This window comes from Caretta caretta, chromosome 8 (assembly GCF_965140235.1).
Source record: "Caretta caretta isolate rCarCar2 chromosome 8, rCarCar1.hap1, whole genome shotgun sequence".
Lineage (NCBI taxonomy): Eukaryota > Metazoa > Chordata > Testudines > Cheloniidae > Caretta > Caretta caretta.
The window spans coordinates 1,099,987-1,115,152 of record NC_134213.1 but is presented as its reverse complement, the minus strand read 5'-3'; the positions used below and the strand labels follow the sequence as shown (position 1 = coordinate 1,115,152).

The window sequence follows — 15,166 nt, the reverse complement described above, 5'->3', positions numbered from 1 at the left end:
AATGGGCATTTTCCATTATTGGCTGCATCTAGTGGGAATGGTTGTTTCCCAGTCAGCTTACAGCTGTGTGCAATTACTTCTAAAATGCGAATTTGGAATGGAGGTAATATGCTGGTTAACACGGTCCAACTGATGTGCTTGTCCTAGATAATCTCAGACCACAGCCCTCCCTGCACGTTCTGCTCCTGTTCAGATCAGAACAGGTGTGGAAGAAATCTTTCTTTCCCTGGTTCCTCCCCTCCCCGCCCCATTTTGCTCTGTCTCCTTCCCTAATTAAACGACTTTAGGCACCAATTAAACCTTAGGTCTTTGATGCTATTGGGCAAATGGAATTTCCAGCATTGTCCACCTACTTCTGAAACGTACAAGTTCTCCCACCTGGCTGTTACTCCCTGCACTTGTTATGGAAACAAACACTGGGTTGTTCAAAGCCAGGCAGGTTGGTTCAAACCCATCACTTACCAGAGGGCTTGTCTCGTCTGTGACGTAGTGATTTGTTTAAAGCGGTTTTCCTCTCCTCAGTGAGACTGGCTGGTTCAGGGATTGGGAATAGGATATGTTGCAATCTTTTGCCTCTCTTTGGCCTGACACTAGGTCAGGTCAGTATTTGCCAAAAGTCTTTATGCTGTACCATGTTCTGAGTGCTGTACTGTGTCCTATCTGGTAAGTGAGTGGGTGGTCTCAGTCTAATCCTCGATGCCCATATCTCTAGAACACCGTGGGGAGTGGCACTGGTCTTGGCAGTCTCAGCAGAGAAGCCAAGGACTGAATTGCCCATGGAGACTGAACTGCCCTGTCACCGGTAGTGGCGGTCCCTGCGGAACAGGGTGGAGATATGCTGGTGGGACAGTGTGGGGAAGAGGCCTGTAACATTTGTTCTATTGCCCTCAGTCCAACACCTTTCACAAGCACACAGGATTCCCTTTCAGCATGCCATGTAGCCCAACGTTACAATTCCTCTCATTCCTTCACCCTGCTGAGCTCACTGAATGCCCTTATCAAGAAAACACCTTTTAAGCAGTCACAAGTTTCCAGATCCATGCTTGTGGTGGAGTCCTGCCTTTGCCTGGGGCTCCCAGTGCCCCCTGAGCATGCAGGTATCCAGTATAACTGTGCAACATCTCAGAGATTTCATGCACACTCAGAGTAAGGACTAGCTGGAACACCTTGTTATTCTGCTCCTTAGATTCCTACACCTGTCGTCGCCACCGTTCTGAGTCCAGGATAGATGTTCAGTATCAGGCAATGATCTGCTGAACAAGCTGGAAATTAAGGCCTAGGATGATGTTTGGGGGTTTCCTCTCCCAGATTCCAGCACAGAGACAGCAGGGCTCTTCTCTCTGGGGGTTCGGGAGATGGAGGAAATGTGTGAATGAATCCAAAGTATCTAGTTTCTGTGTATCTCCATCCCACCTACCCGCAGTTTTCACAACCATCTAGAGCAGCGTTTCTCAAACTGGGGTCCGCAGATCATGCTGAACAACTCCTCCCCCTCCCTCCCAGCGCCTCCTGCACTTTGGGGAACAGTGGCCAATGGGAGCTGCAGAGGTGGTGCCTGGGGACGCGAGGGCAGCGTGCGGGGCCTCCCTGGCCGCTCCATGCACCATGGAGCTGGACATGGCTGCCGCTTCTGGGAATAGGGTGGAGCCCCGAGCCCCTTCCCACACTCCAAATCCCTCACCCCAGCCCAGAGCCCCCCACCTGCACCCAGAGCCCTTCATCCCAGGCCCCACCCCAGAGCCTGCGCCCCCAGCTGTAGCCAGAACCCTCTTCCGCATCTCAGCCCCCTGCGCCAGCCCTGAGCCTGCTTCTGCACTTCAAAGCCCTTGGCCCCAGCCTGGAGCTCCCTCCTGCACCCCAAGCTCCACCCCAGAGCCCACACCCCCAGCCGGAGCCCTCACCCCTTCCTGCACCTGCCCCATCCCAGTGAAAAGTGAGTGAGGGTGGAGGAGGGGGGCTGGAGTGAGTGGGGGTGGGGCCTCAGAGAAGGAGTGGGGCCTTTAGGAAAGGGGGGGCAAGGGTGTTTGGTTTTGCGCAATTAGAAAGTTGGCTACCCTAGTGTGGCCTGCGGCTGAGCAGGGGCTTGAGGGTCCGTGAAAAATTTTAAATCAAAATGGGGGTCCTTGGGTTGCTAAAGTTTGAGAACTGCTGATCTAGAGGACTGGACAGTGTGATTGTTAAGAGGATTAAAATTAAGTTTGTTGCACTTTATATTAATTTCCTGTCACAGAGGGAGATGGTTGGGTTGTTTTCACCAAACTCCAGGTCTTTGCTCCAGTGAGGAAGCAAACTGTCTATCAACTTCTTAACAGCAAACTCCTCTCCAAGATGCAACATACCGACTAAAAGCAAGGAAAACTAAAGACAAAAGCATACCCACCAACTCTCTGACTGGGAGTTCCCCTAGCTGGCATTTGTTTAGGATTTTGGGAAGATGTTATTAGGAGAATGTGTGGAGAATCTATTAATAAACTTTCTGTGCTTCTTTTCCCACACTAGTATGCTGTTTTAAGCAAGACAATAATCCTGTTTAATTTCTTTAAATAGTTTCCAATCGGAGACCATATCGAGAGTACTACGTAGATGCCTTAGGAGATCCTTCTGAGAAAGCCTGGGTTGCAGGAAAAGCTATTGTACTTTTTGAAGGCAGATATCAGTTTGAAGAGCTACCTGTCCTTCGGAGAAGAGGGAAGCAAAAAGAAAAAGGCTACAAGCACAAGGTAAAGCTTCTGTTCTTGGTAGCTTGCTTTGCTCACTCTTTTCTGAGGTTAAAAAGTAGCTTGCGTTTGCACAGCCGAATTGTTCTTGTATGTCTGGAAACGCACCCTAAAAATGGTTTTGTGCAGTGATAATTGTGAGGGCGCAGCTGGTAAATTGATTTGCAGAATTCCTGTGATGATCAGAGTTTTTAAGCCACAAGGAGTTTCCAGACGTGCTCCTATTTAAGGGCATGGTCTGTAGTTTGTAAGTTACTGTCGAGAGCATTCAGAGAGATGGAGAAGTTGTCACCCTGTCACTGTTTGACATATTCACTATCTATCTGTTTTATTCAACAGTACAGTTCTATGAAGAAAGAACAGGAGGACTTGTGGCACCTTAGAGACTAACCAATTGATTTGAGCATGAGCTTTCGTGAGCTTCATCGGATGAAGTGAGCTGTAGCTCACGAAAGCTTATGCTCAAATAAATTGGTTAGTTTCTAAGGTGCCACTAGTCCTCCTGTTCTTTTTGCGAATACAGACTAACACGGCTGCTACTCTGAAACAGTTCTATGGATGTGAAATATCAGTTATGATGATTAAAAGTGTGCATTTGGAAGTAACTTACTTTGCTCTCCAGTGACCTCTCCTGGCTGACTCAGAAACAGATCATGCTTCCATTCTGTATTAGACCACTGCAGAAAAACAATAATAGTGTTTTGAACCCTGCTTCTGTAATAAGTTGTATAAGCACTTAGAGTTCCTCCTGATTTGACTTAGGAAGTTCCTCACCAATCAGACTTTGGGAGGGAGTTGCATAGTCTAGCATATCATCTGCTCATGAAGCAGCCTCTATTTCAAAGGTACAACCCTGGAGCAGACATGCCTTTGTACAATATAATATAATACAAGCTTCCTGCCATAAAGATGACTGAAGAAATTCACCAGTTCAGCATTATTAAAGTGAAGGAATACAGAGGGCCACTGGAGGTTGCAAGAGGGAAGCAGTTGTATCTTATACTGATAGTTTAACTGCTGACAGTAGTGGCTGCTTTGTTAGGGGACAGACCTAATTGTCTCAGTGTAAGTGATTGGGTGATTGTAGTAAAAAGCACCAGAGGATTCACTACTCTTATACACATGCCTTCCTTTCTCCTGGTTCCTTTTGTGTGGGGGATATTCCTCTCGTCTTCATTCAGCGTTTGCTGTCCTCTGCCTTTGTTCCCAGCCTAGTGTCTGTTAGCTCCATGCACCCAAGACTCGGGAGGTCTGTGGCTTGAGTCCAGTTCTTGGAATTGCTGGGGTGCAGTGCTGGCAAAGCTGCACCTGTGTTAAACCAGGCACATTCTGGGTTTGTATCTGCGAGGGGGCCGCCCGCCAGGGTCTCCCGCAGAGCTGCAGAGCATCTGGCTGCCTTGTGACATTGGGTTATTTGCCATTCTTTAGTCAGCTGAGATTCTGTGGATCACCCTTTAAAAGAAAAGTGGTGGGAAATCAAACGGCTCCCCTGAGCTGGGATTCATTTTGGTTCAGGAGTAGTAACGAAAACCTACAGTTTGTCGTTGCTAAGAGCAACAAACCCTGATGGAAAGCCAGGCTTCTTTAAAAAGCCTATCCAGTGCCCTGGGCACCTCTTTTTGTGTGAAGGGTACAAAACTCAGTATGGATCGTGGGAGCCTTCTAAGCAGAAGCAACAGCAGAGTGTGTCTGGGTTTGTGTGAGGTAAATCCCCGTGAAAGCGGTGGGTTTGTACGTGGGGTGGCAGAGAAGGGGGATGCTGTGGGGAGAACAAGTTGAAATGTAGTGTGAAATAAATGGAAGCAAGAAGGGTCAGGACAGAGCAAACCAGGGCTTTTTTTATGGCATGTTTTAGAGAGATGCATGCTGAGGCCCCTCTGATGGCCCAGTGGTCTGTGCTCTGCTCTGCCACGCAGGGGGCCAGTGTCGGATTCTCCTTCCTGATAGCTGCTGTCCAGGTTGCTGCATTAGGTGCATGCTGGGAGGCCAGTGCATTCAGTCCCTGAGGAAGGCCAGTACCGTCAGGGACCCCTTTTGTCAGTAGTGACAGGTTGGGGGGGAATTGCACGCCTCCCTCTTTTACTGGAAGAAGGATGTCGGACATGATTCAGGCTTGAGAGTGTTGGTATGACACACATTACAGAACCCTATAGGGCTGCTATTACAGAAGCTTCAATAGCACTAGGAAAGCACACAGGACACTAATTTACTAGTATTGTGATCCAAGCAGTTCTGCAGTGATTTCGGTTGGGTTCAGTTGGAGTCCTGTGCATTTGTGCTCCATGGATGTGCTGTCCAGGAGCCATGTTAGCCATGAGGTGCTGGACTCCTGTCTGGAGACTGCTGCTGCATTTTGCATACACTAGATACACTTGGATCTCTTGTGTTGTTTCACTTTATGGTTCTGCTAAATGTTTATTTGATGGTAACCTCTCTTTGTGTTTTCTCAAACATTCAGGTTCCTCAGAGGTTTATGGCGAAATGGGAAGTCAGTGTTGGACATGCGGAAGAATTCCTTCTCAAGGGGACTGAGGATCAAAAGCGTAGTCAGAATCCCAGCAAGCTGAACAGTGAGGATGTGCTGTTGGAATCCTGCGCTAATGGCCCTGTAATGGAACCGGACAGGCAGCTGAATGGCTGTTTTAAATCATTGGCATTTGACTCCAAACACTCAGCCAGGGAGAAGGGAAGGTCATGCACTAAATCACAAGTGAAAAAGAGCTCTGACAGCAGGAAAAGGACTAGAGTAAAAAAGAGCCGCACCAGACTGGAACCATCTAGGAGAGAAATTGGAGGAAAGGCACCAGAGAACATAGTTAGAAACATGATTGCTGGGGACCTGCCAGATAAACATGCATCACACGAACTTTGCCGGATAGCAAACAGCCTAACAGCATCCAATGGTGCCGTGGAAAACTACTTGCTCTCTTCTTTTGGAGAAAGACGTTTTGAAAAGACAACCTTGAAACAGGAGTATCAGGCCCCTCATGGTGACTCCCTACGGGACACGCTGAAAGTGGATTTGCTTTCCAGCAGCTCTTCAGAGAAACAGAAAAGCCCCGTAGGCATTCTTTGCAGTTCCAAATTACAGGTACACTATTCTACAGCTGACGCTGCTATTGAAAAAAAGCAAACTGAGTCCGATTCGCTGACTTCCTTCTCAGACGATGGAACTAGTGATCTAGATACCGGGGACCAAAGTTCTGAAGCAGCTTGCAGCGCCCTGGAGATCAGTGACTCTGCAGATAAAGAAGAGAAGGAATTCTCTACAGGGATGAGGGGAAACAGTAAATGTTCCATGTATCTCTCACAAAACAGCAACAGAAGAGCCAGGAAAAGGTCATCTAGAGATCACAGACCTCCAGGTGGCAGAAGTGATGCTGAATCTGTGGATGGGGAGCTCCAAGGAGCAACCTCAGACACTGAGATGCCTGTTATTGCTTTAGAGTGTACTTCAGCTATAAGAAATGACCATCTTTCCCTTTCAGATAAGGACCTTACACGCCAGAGTGTTTGCCGGGAAAGCTCCCACATTGGGATTACAAATCAACTGAATCTCCACCTGAAAAACATCAAAGTGCCCCGGCTCAAAAGTATAAGAAGCAAACACAAGGAGAGTGCTGCTGTGACAGAACCCCCTCTCCTAGAAGAGCAATGTGGCATGAATTGCTGCTCTTCTGACGCCAAAGGTTTCACTGGTCCTCCTGCCAAAAGTGGGAAAGTTGATAGTCAGGAACCATTAAATAATGTGCATGAGAGAGCCAGGGATTCTGCTGAAATAGAGACTGCCGTGGTGAAGCATGTCCTCTCAGAGCTGAAGGAGCTATCCTATAGGTCCCTTGGTGATGAAGCTAGTGACTATGGGGCACCTAAGACCACAGCACCCTTACTCTTCTCTTCTGCCTCTGGGCAGAGTCGTTTGCCCATTGAGCCAGACTACAAATTCAGCACCTTGCTAATGATGTTGAAAGATATGCATGATAGTAAGACAAAAGAGCAGCAGCTGATGTCAGCTCAGAACATGGTCCCGTATCGAAATGCTGGCATGAGCAGTTCCTCTGGAAGTAATTCTGCAACTGGCTTGAAGGCTTTGGCTGCAAAAGGATCCACTTACAAATTAGAAAAAAATGGGGATTGCGTTCTGGAAGCAACATGTCAGAAACCTGGTGCCAGTGAATCCTCTCTTTCGTGCAGCGCTACAGCCAAGATAAGTGGGAGGAGTACTAACAAAAGGGAGCCCACGGATACTGCTCTTTCTGGTACGAATGGCACAAAGTGCATCTCAAGACACAACTGTTCACAATCTAAGCAGTCATCCAAGCTAGTAGATAATGCAACATCAATCAGAAAGGATTTAAAACTAGAAGGGCTGAGCAAGCCTCTAAATCAGGTCTCCAGTAATATAGCGGAGAAAGCATCCCTCCCACGCAGGGATATGCAGGGCTTGGTTACTAGTCTTATTGGTAATGAAATAGAAGAAACTGCAAGGAAAGAGTCTCTTGAGTTAATGGAACACTCCACTGATGAAGACTCTGCGTGTTCATCTGATGATAATTTAGATCGTATCAGAAAGAGGCCTGAACCTGATAAAAATACTGAGAGTTGCACTTCTGCTGAAAATGGTGAGGGCCTAGAGCTGGATTCGGAATTGAATAGCGAAAGCTCCCTGGGGGATGAGTCTCACGATGTAGTAAACCATGTAGCACCCAAGAAGCGATGGCAGCGTTTTAACCAAAGCAGTGCTAGAACCAGTCGGCACGTCCATAGATCTAGGGAAGAAGAGAGCTCCAGGGGCGCCTTTGGGGGCCTGAATTCTAGTGACTTTTCACTAAAGGGAAAGGAGTGCCTGGAGCACAGGCCTCCCACCCTTTCCCCGGGGCTTGAGGGAGACCTGACAGACCAGGACTGGGAGAATCACTTAGACTTAGTTGTGAAAAGTTTGAATGTATGTGATAAGCCAAACAATGATGTGATGCATTCAGAATCAGAGCTTTGCCGCTTTGCTTCCCAGTCTGAGTTCTCTTCACAAGGTAAGGAGTTCGATTTACACCTAAGAGTGTGTGTGTGCATGTGTGGCCGTGTGTGTGTGCATTCTGTCATCCTTTAAGTTAAAAATATAAAACATCATGTTATTGAGTGGTCTAAATGGAACATTGAGGGCACCTAACTGCACTCAACGTGTGATGTTGTGTTCTTAGATATCTCCCAATAAAGTGCGGAGTAGAGAGAGGTGGTTTGATTACATGATGATTTATTTGACATATTGGTCTAAAAGCTGAAGTATATTTTGGAGAGAGATTAGCGTCTCCATAGTGAAGGCAGAAGTGAGTGTCTGTCTCTTTATAAGCCGGTTTTCACCTCCAGGCTCTCCCTGAAAGGTTACAACTTACTCTTACACTGTGTAGGTCGCTTCCAGAAAGTCTGGAGGAAAACCAGGTTCTGCTCTTTGAACATTTTGTTTTTGGCTCATTTTTTCTCTCACAGTTGAGCCTAGCGACCACATTTGCTTTGTTCTGTTGGTCTCAACAAGGGCTAATGCCCCACCTGTTTTTTAGGGTGGGAGCTAATTAACTATTACAAGGGGTTAATTAGGAAGCTTGTGGAGTTCCTCACCCACAGGTTATTTTGGAATGAATGTTGCTGTGTTGACATTCATATTGTCTATGAGGTGAGGAGCAGGAAGGAGAGAACCACGTGGGAGGCGCGGGCTGAATTAGATCTGGAAGACAGTGGGTAGATGGAAGCTTCAGCTCAGGTGAGGTGGTCTGGGAAGCAGGAGGGAGGTATCTGCAGAGAGATGGAATGTACACGAGCTCATGGGGTCTTCAGGGGCTCCCATCATTCAATAGTTCTGAAAAGTTTTACAACACCTGAGGAAATTCAGTGGAGTTGCTTAGGTGTAGCTGAGGTAGAGTTTTGTCGTCAGACTCATATTTTTGTTGGTGACGCATGAACCAGAAGGAACCCGGCTTGACTTTCAGGTCCAAGAGCAAGCTGTAAGGCATTTGATTTGGTACCACATGACATTTTGATTAAAGAAAAATATAAAACGAACATGTAGTGCACGTTAAATGGCTTAAAAGCTGGCTAACTGATAGGTCTCAAAATGTAATTGTAAATGGGGAATTATCATTGAATGGGTGCGTCTCTAGCAGCATCCTGCAAGGATCAGTTCTTGTCTCTATGCTATTTAACATTTGTATTAATGACCTGGAAGAAAACAAAATCATCATCAGTGAAGTTTGCAGATGACACACACGTTGGGGGAGTGGAAAATAATGAAGAGGACAGGTCACTGGTACAGAGTGCTCTGGATCCCTGGGTAAGCTGGGTGCAGGCAAACAATAGACATTTTAATATGGTTAGAAATGTGTATCTAGGAACAAAGAACATAGAACATTCTTACATATGAGGGACTCTCTCCTGGGAAGCAGTGATTGACAAGGGTTTGGGGGTCATGGTGGATAAATAGCTGAACATGAGCTCCCAGTGCGACACTGTGGCCAAAAGGGCTAATGCGATCCTGGGATGCATAAACGGGAGTCTCCAACTGGAGTAGAGAGGTTATTTTATTTTTGTATTTGGAACTGGTAAGACCACTGTTTTACTACTGTGTCCAGTTCTGGCGTCCATAATTCAAGAAGGATGTTGATAAATAGGAGCGGGTTCAGAGCAGAGTCACAAGAATGAGTAAATGACCAGAAGACATACCTTATAGTGACAGACTCAAGGAGCTCAATTTATTGATCTTAACAAAGAGAAGGTTAAGGGATAACTTATTTACAGTCTAGAAGTATCTACATAGGGAACAGGTATTTTTTAAATAATGGGTTCTTCAGTCTACCAGAGAAAGGGATAACATGATCCAATGGCTGGAAGCTAAAGCTAGACAAATTCAGACTGGAAATAAGGGGCAAATTTTTAACAATGAGTGTAATTACCCATTGGAACAATTTTCCAAGGGTTATGGTGGATTCTCCATCACTGGCGATTTTAAATCAAGACCGGATGTTTTTTCTAGAAGATCTGGTCTAGGAATTATTTTGGGAAAGTTGTCTTGCCTCTGTTCTGCTGGAGGTCCACATAATTGTCCCTTCTGGCCTTGGAGTCTATGAATCTTACAGTTTTGGCCCTTAGGAAAGCAGCATTAACCTAAGAAAATTTAATAGAGAGTCATTGAGACACAATGAACATGGAACCTCCACTAGGCCAATTTTACACAGTCACTTTTCAGAGTAAAACAGAGCTTTACGGTAGCCTGGATGGAACTCTGATGTGGTTAGTGTGTGGAGTGGACAGCCGAGTGCTTAGGTCAAAGGCTCAGGGGCCCGTCCCTGGGAATGGATAATCCATCAAACTACAACTTTGACAAGGGATAGCATTGCCAGTGCTAATGCAGAGACAAGGGCAGAGGAACCTCTATGGTTTTGTTGTGTTTATCACTTACAATTCAGTATACTACTAGAGTTTTAATTCCTGTATGTAAAGATTTTACAAGTAACTTCTGTTTCAAGCCTGATTTGGTTTTCCTTTTCTATTTTTCTATATTTGTATTTAGCCCATTACTAGCATTAGACTCTAAATAAAATTGTCTGTTTTCTCCGCCACCTTGTGCAGACAGCTTTATTTAAAATAAGAGGAGTAGTATATCAGGGGACTGAGGGGGGAATAGAGTCCAACACAACTGTCTTCATCATCCAGGGAGCAACTGTAAATTAAAACACCTTCAAATAAAGGTTATTTGGTGGCAGTGAAAATAAAATCTGAATTTATTTTGTCCTCCCTTGAAAAGACCTGATCCACTAAACTGCATTGTGTGTCAGACTGGGGCAGGAATCTGATCCAGCAGCCAGTGTTACAAAACCACCCTCAATTATAACTGGAAGAATTTTAGAATTTGAGTTTACTTTCCACTAATTTTGCTGTGTTGTTTACTGTTCATGTAGGTTTACTCTGCCGCTTGCCCTTTTTATATTAGTCGTTATTTCCTGATTGTCATCCATGCGTGCCACTGTACAAAACAGAGACAGGCAGCTGCTGCCCCACTGGGCATGGAAGACAAACTGAGAGAGGCTCAACAAGTGTATAATACACTGGTGACCCGGTGAAGGTCCCGTCTCAAAAGTGGTGACATCTTAAGTAATTCATTGAATCCTCTGTTTGTTGTGACATAGTTTCTGAGCACCCAGCAGTGTGTTGGTGTTTCACAAAAACACAGGTGTAATCCCCACCCCGAGGTGGTGACATGTAAATCACCAATGGCACAGGAAACAGTCACAAACGGGCAAAGGGGGAGACATGAGTGAGAAAGTCTCGAGGTTGCTTGAGGGGCATCCGTGTCCTGATGATTTGGTGATCCTTTTACCATGTGAACACCCCCTCATATTGTTACGGTGAAATGGTAGGAGGGCCTGGAACAAGGTGAGGGAGAGGGCTCGGCAAAGAGGCCAGAGGGTCTTTGCAGATAGCTAGGACTCCGTGTCAGTCATGGAGGTTGCGGAAGTCATGGATTCCAAGATTTTCCATGGTCTCTGTGACTTCTGCAGCAGCCAGTGTGGCTGACCCCAGGGCCAGCCGCTCTGGGCAGCTGGCACTGGTACCACCAAGCAGTGGTCCCCAAGGCGACTGGAGCAGCCGCTGTTCCAGCAGCTTCTGGCAGCTGGTGCCACTGGCCCCTGGGCACCCCCCAGCAGCGGCCCCTCCTCCCCAAGGTTTAGTTAGGGGTATTTATAGTATAAGTCATGGACAGGTCACGGGGCCGTGAATTTTTGTTTATTGCCCATGACCTGCCCATGACTTTTACTAAAAATACCCTTGACTAAATTGTAGCCTTCCAGATAGCGCATGGAGGTGTTCATGAGCGAGGGAGGCAGAAAGGAGGGTGGGCGGGGGAGGGCTGCTTAGGTGGCCTCCATGGGCACGGGTGAGAGCTGCGTTGAGTAGGAGAGCTCTAGCTGCAAGGACAGGTGTGCTGATAAGTTACAAATTAGACCAATGTCCACAGTGAAGCCTAACTCCATCCCAGCCTTTCCCCACCGCTCACCTACCTGACTCTAGCCTTCCCTCTGGGGAGATGCATAGGCTTTGCAGTATGCCCTGAAGGACATCAGACCAAGGAGCTGAAGATCTGTTGTGTATAGTGGAGCGCAGAGAATGCTGTGAGATCCCCCATGGAGTGGTGGTGCTGAGTAAACGGGTCATGTTGTGAAGAATACACACATGGAAGCTATTCTGCTTTCCATGGTATCGGACAAAGGTTGGCTGTTAGGAAGGCTGAGAAAACTGTATGTGCTGTGACCTTTTCACCGGTCCATAACCACGCTGGAGGTTTGGCAAAAGAACGGTTGGTGGCTTAGGAAAGAGAATAGTTTTCCTCATAGTAGCTGCGCTTTGAGAGCTTACGGCTAATCCTTGTCTGCAGCAGCCAGCGTAAGGCCTTCTCTGCGCTTCACAACTTTACTGATACAGCTGGACAACAGAGCCCTAGTGTAGACGCCGCGTACGCCAACAGGTGTTTTTCCGTCACCACAGTAACACCACTTCCCCGAACAACCCAGGCCACCTTAGCTCTGCCCTTTTCCAGCAGGGCTGCAGTTTACCCCATTCACACACGCACACCTTTTCACTGACAACCACACAGTTGCTGAAAGCTCCTTTTACAGCCCAGTCACACTCCCCCAGGGGATGCCATCCTACACTGTTAAAGGGAAGAAAAAGGGGGGCCTGCTCCCCCTTCCCTCTAGGCCCTGGAGCAGGCACCAGCAGAGGTGGGACTAGAAGCATCAGTGGTGGGCTGCCGTGGGGCAATGGCCTCTCCCTCAAGCTACACAGGCCAGAACAAAGTGGCTACGTAGAAACCCTCACACTTTTTTCTTTATTGTAATCTTCCTGGGCTGCATGTCTGTGCATGCAAAGAGAACATGTTCTTAAATGCCAGTCACAGTTTGGGACCCCAAAGACGTAGTGGGTGCCAGGCACTGCCTGGGGTAAACGTTGACTGACTGACAGACCATTTTGACCTGGCACCACGGTAATAGTTTGATTTCTAGCTCCACACCAAAAAAACTCACCTAGAAACTTTTTGAAAAGTGACTGTCTCTTTCTGGGCTTGTATCTCTGTAACCCCTGGCTAAAATGGATCCAAATGTGGTTCGCTCACCCTACCCTGCACTCCCACAAGGAAAAGTGAATTTCAAGGAACTCCGTGCAAGCATGCGGATTTTAGAGCACTTAGAAGCATTGATCTCTAGACCCCCCTCTGCAGAACAGGCGGCTCTGTGAGGTGTGAAGTGGCCCCTTCATCTCAATGGGATGGTCTCAGCTGAATGAGAACAGGGGGATGAGACAGCTCTGAGACATGTGAACTGCTTCATTTGACTCAGACAGTGTCTGAAGCACAGACCTGACAGTGGCAAAGCTGTGGGGCTGCAGCTGTGCGGCTCTAAGGTCTCCTGTGTGGCCGCTCTATGCCGGCAGGAGAGAGCTCTCCCATCCGCATAGTTAAACCACCCCCGAGGAGCGGTGCCAACTATGTCAGGGGAGAGTGCCTCCTGCCCAAAGCTCTGCCCACATTGGCACTTCTGCTGGTGACCCTTCTGTCAGGCGTGTGCGTGCGGGTTTCACCCATTCCCCCGACTGACAAAAGCGCTAGCGTAGACGTTGCCTCGATGTGGGCTCCCATCCCCCTATTTGAGTGCTGTAGAGTCTGTGATATGCATGAAGTTTGCCTGTTCTCAGCTCTCCACCCACAGGGGCAGGACATCCCCAGATCCTGGCTCACATGGGGGGCACGGAGGGGGCCTCAGACTCTCCCAGAAGGGCCAGCACCCCCAGAATTCAGCTCACATGAGGAGGGTAGGAAGGGGATGATCCAACTCCTTGTAGAAGGGCCCAGCATGGGCCTCACAGATCCTGGCACACACATGGGAGGGCAGCGAGAGGGGCTTAGACCACCATACAGGGGCAAGAGACTGACAGATCTAGGCAAACACAGGGAGACGGGTATGTGGGGCTGAAGGTGCCCCTGTCCCTGCTTTCCCCTGAGGCCTGCTTCCACTTACGTCCACGTCCCTTTTCCCACTGCCCAATCTCCCTCCCCTCTTCACTACCCATCTCCACTTCTCCCCTCCTCTTGATGCAACCCAAATCCCTCTCCCACTGTCCCCCCACTCCTCTTCCCCTAAGTACCACTCTCCTCCCAGGGAGTGTTCATATGGCTAATTTCCCCCCAAAGATTTTGTGGCCGCAGGGGATTTGGGTGAATTGGCAAAGCTGTGGGTTTCAGAGGGGTTCAGGTGCAGGGTTGGAGGCACTGGCAGAGCTGTGGAGTGCAGGCAGGTTGGGGTCCACTAGCAGAGTGGGGGATGTAGGAGGGTGGGGGTGCAGGGGGGTTGGGGTGCATTTCCAGAGCTGAGGGTGCAGGGATTAGGGGTGCACTGGCAGAGCTAGGGGGTGCAGGCAGGTTGGCGTGTGGGGAGTTCGGGTGCCGGGGAGAGCTAGGGCTGCAAGATGCTTGGGGCGTGGGGTGGGGTCAGAGCTAGGGGGTGCCGACAGGTTGGCGTGTGGGGAGTTCGGGTGCCAGGGAGAGCTAGGGCTGCAAGATGCTTGGGGCGTGGGGTGGGTCAGAGCTAGGCAGTGCAGGGGGTTGGGGTGCAGTGGCAGAGACGGAGATGCAGAGGGTGTGGAGTAGAGTCGGGTTCTACTGGCGGAGCTGTGGGGTGCAGGCAGGTTTGGTTGCAATGTGATTTGGATGCGCTGGCAGAGCTGGGGTGCAGGGACTTTGGGGTGCACTTGGTGAGCTGGGGGTACAGGAGGCTAGGTGCAGGCAGGTTGGGGTATACTGGCAGAGCTGGGGGTATAGGCGGGTTGGGTGCCTTGGGAGGCCTGTGGGGTGCAGGGTGGTTGGGGTATTGGAGTGAACTGGCAGAGCACAGGTGTACAGGTGGGTTGGAGTGCAGGTGGTTTAGGTGGCAGAGCTGGGGCTGCAGGGTGGCTGGGGTGCTGGGAGGTTGGGGTGCAGCAAGGCTGGGGTTGTGACTTTCTGTAGGGGTATCTGGTTGTCTGTGGCTGTGGATCGGCTCCCTGAACCCACCTGCCTTGCTGCTCGGTACCGGGCGTGATGATCGCTCCGCACCCCTGAGTGCTCCAAGCGTTCCCTGCAGCGTCCGGCCCCAGCACACCAGGCCTGCTGTCCCCAGAGGAACCGCACACACCAGAGTCAGCTAAGGACCAGCACTTGGCTTATCACACCGCATGTAGCTCTCTTTCGAGTGAAGACAAAGACCCAGTGTATTGTCAGAACCGAGATTCTTCTTCGCCTGGTGTCCCCCTGGGCGCTCCGCTGCAGGTGCAGAGCCGCATCTTAGGATTTTGAGCCAGAGATTTTCAGCTTGCAGTGTCCATTCAGCCGACACGCGCCTCCTTGTGCTAGGCACTGAGAAGTGCAGAGG

The 15,166-nt window shown here is 48.9% G+C and overlaps 1 protein-coding gene across 7 annotated transcripts in view; it reads left to right on the top strand.

Annotated features, from left to right (window-relative positions):
• Positions 1-15,166, top strand: part of NSD1 (nuclear receptor binding SET domain protein 1) — a 140,626-nt gene that overhangs the window by 43,155 nt on the left and 82,305 nt on the right. For 5 of the 7 annotated variants that reach the window (XM_075131209.1, XM_048860879.2, XM_075131210.1 and 2 more), the window contains exons 4-5: positions 2,548-2,720; positions 5,176-7,747. In XM_075131209.1, the coding sequence (XP_074987310.1) occupies positions 2,548-2,720; positions 5,176-7,747 (2,745 nt within the window). The remainder of the gene's footprint in view (positions 1-2,547; positions 2,721-5,175; positions 7,748-15,166) is intronic. The other 2 variants (XM_048860880.2, XM_048860878.2) reach the window with 2 other exon arrangements.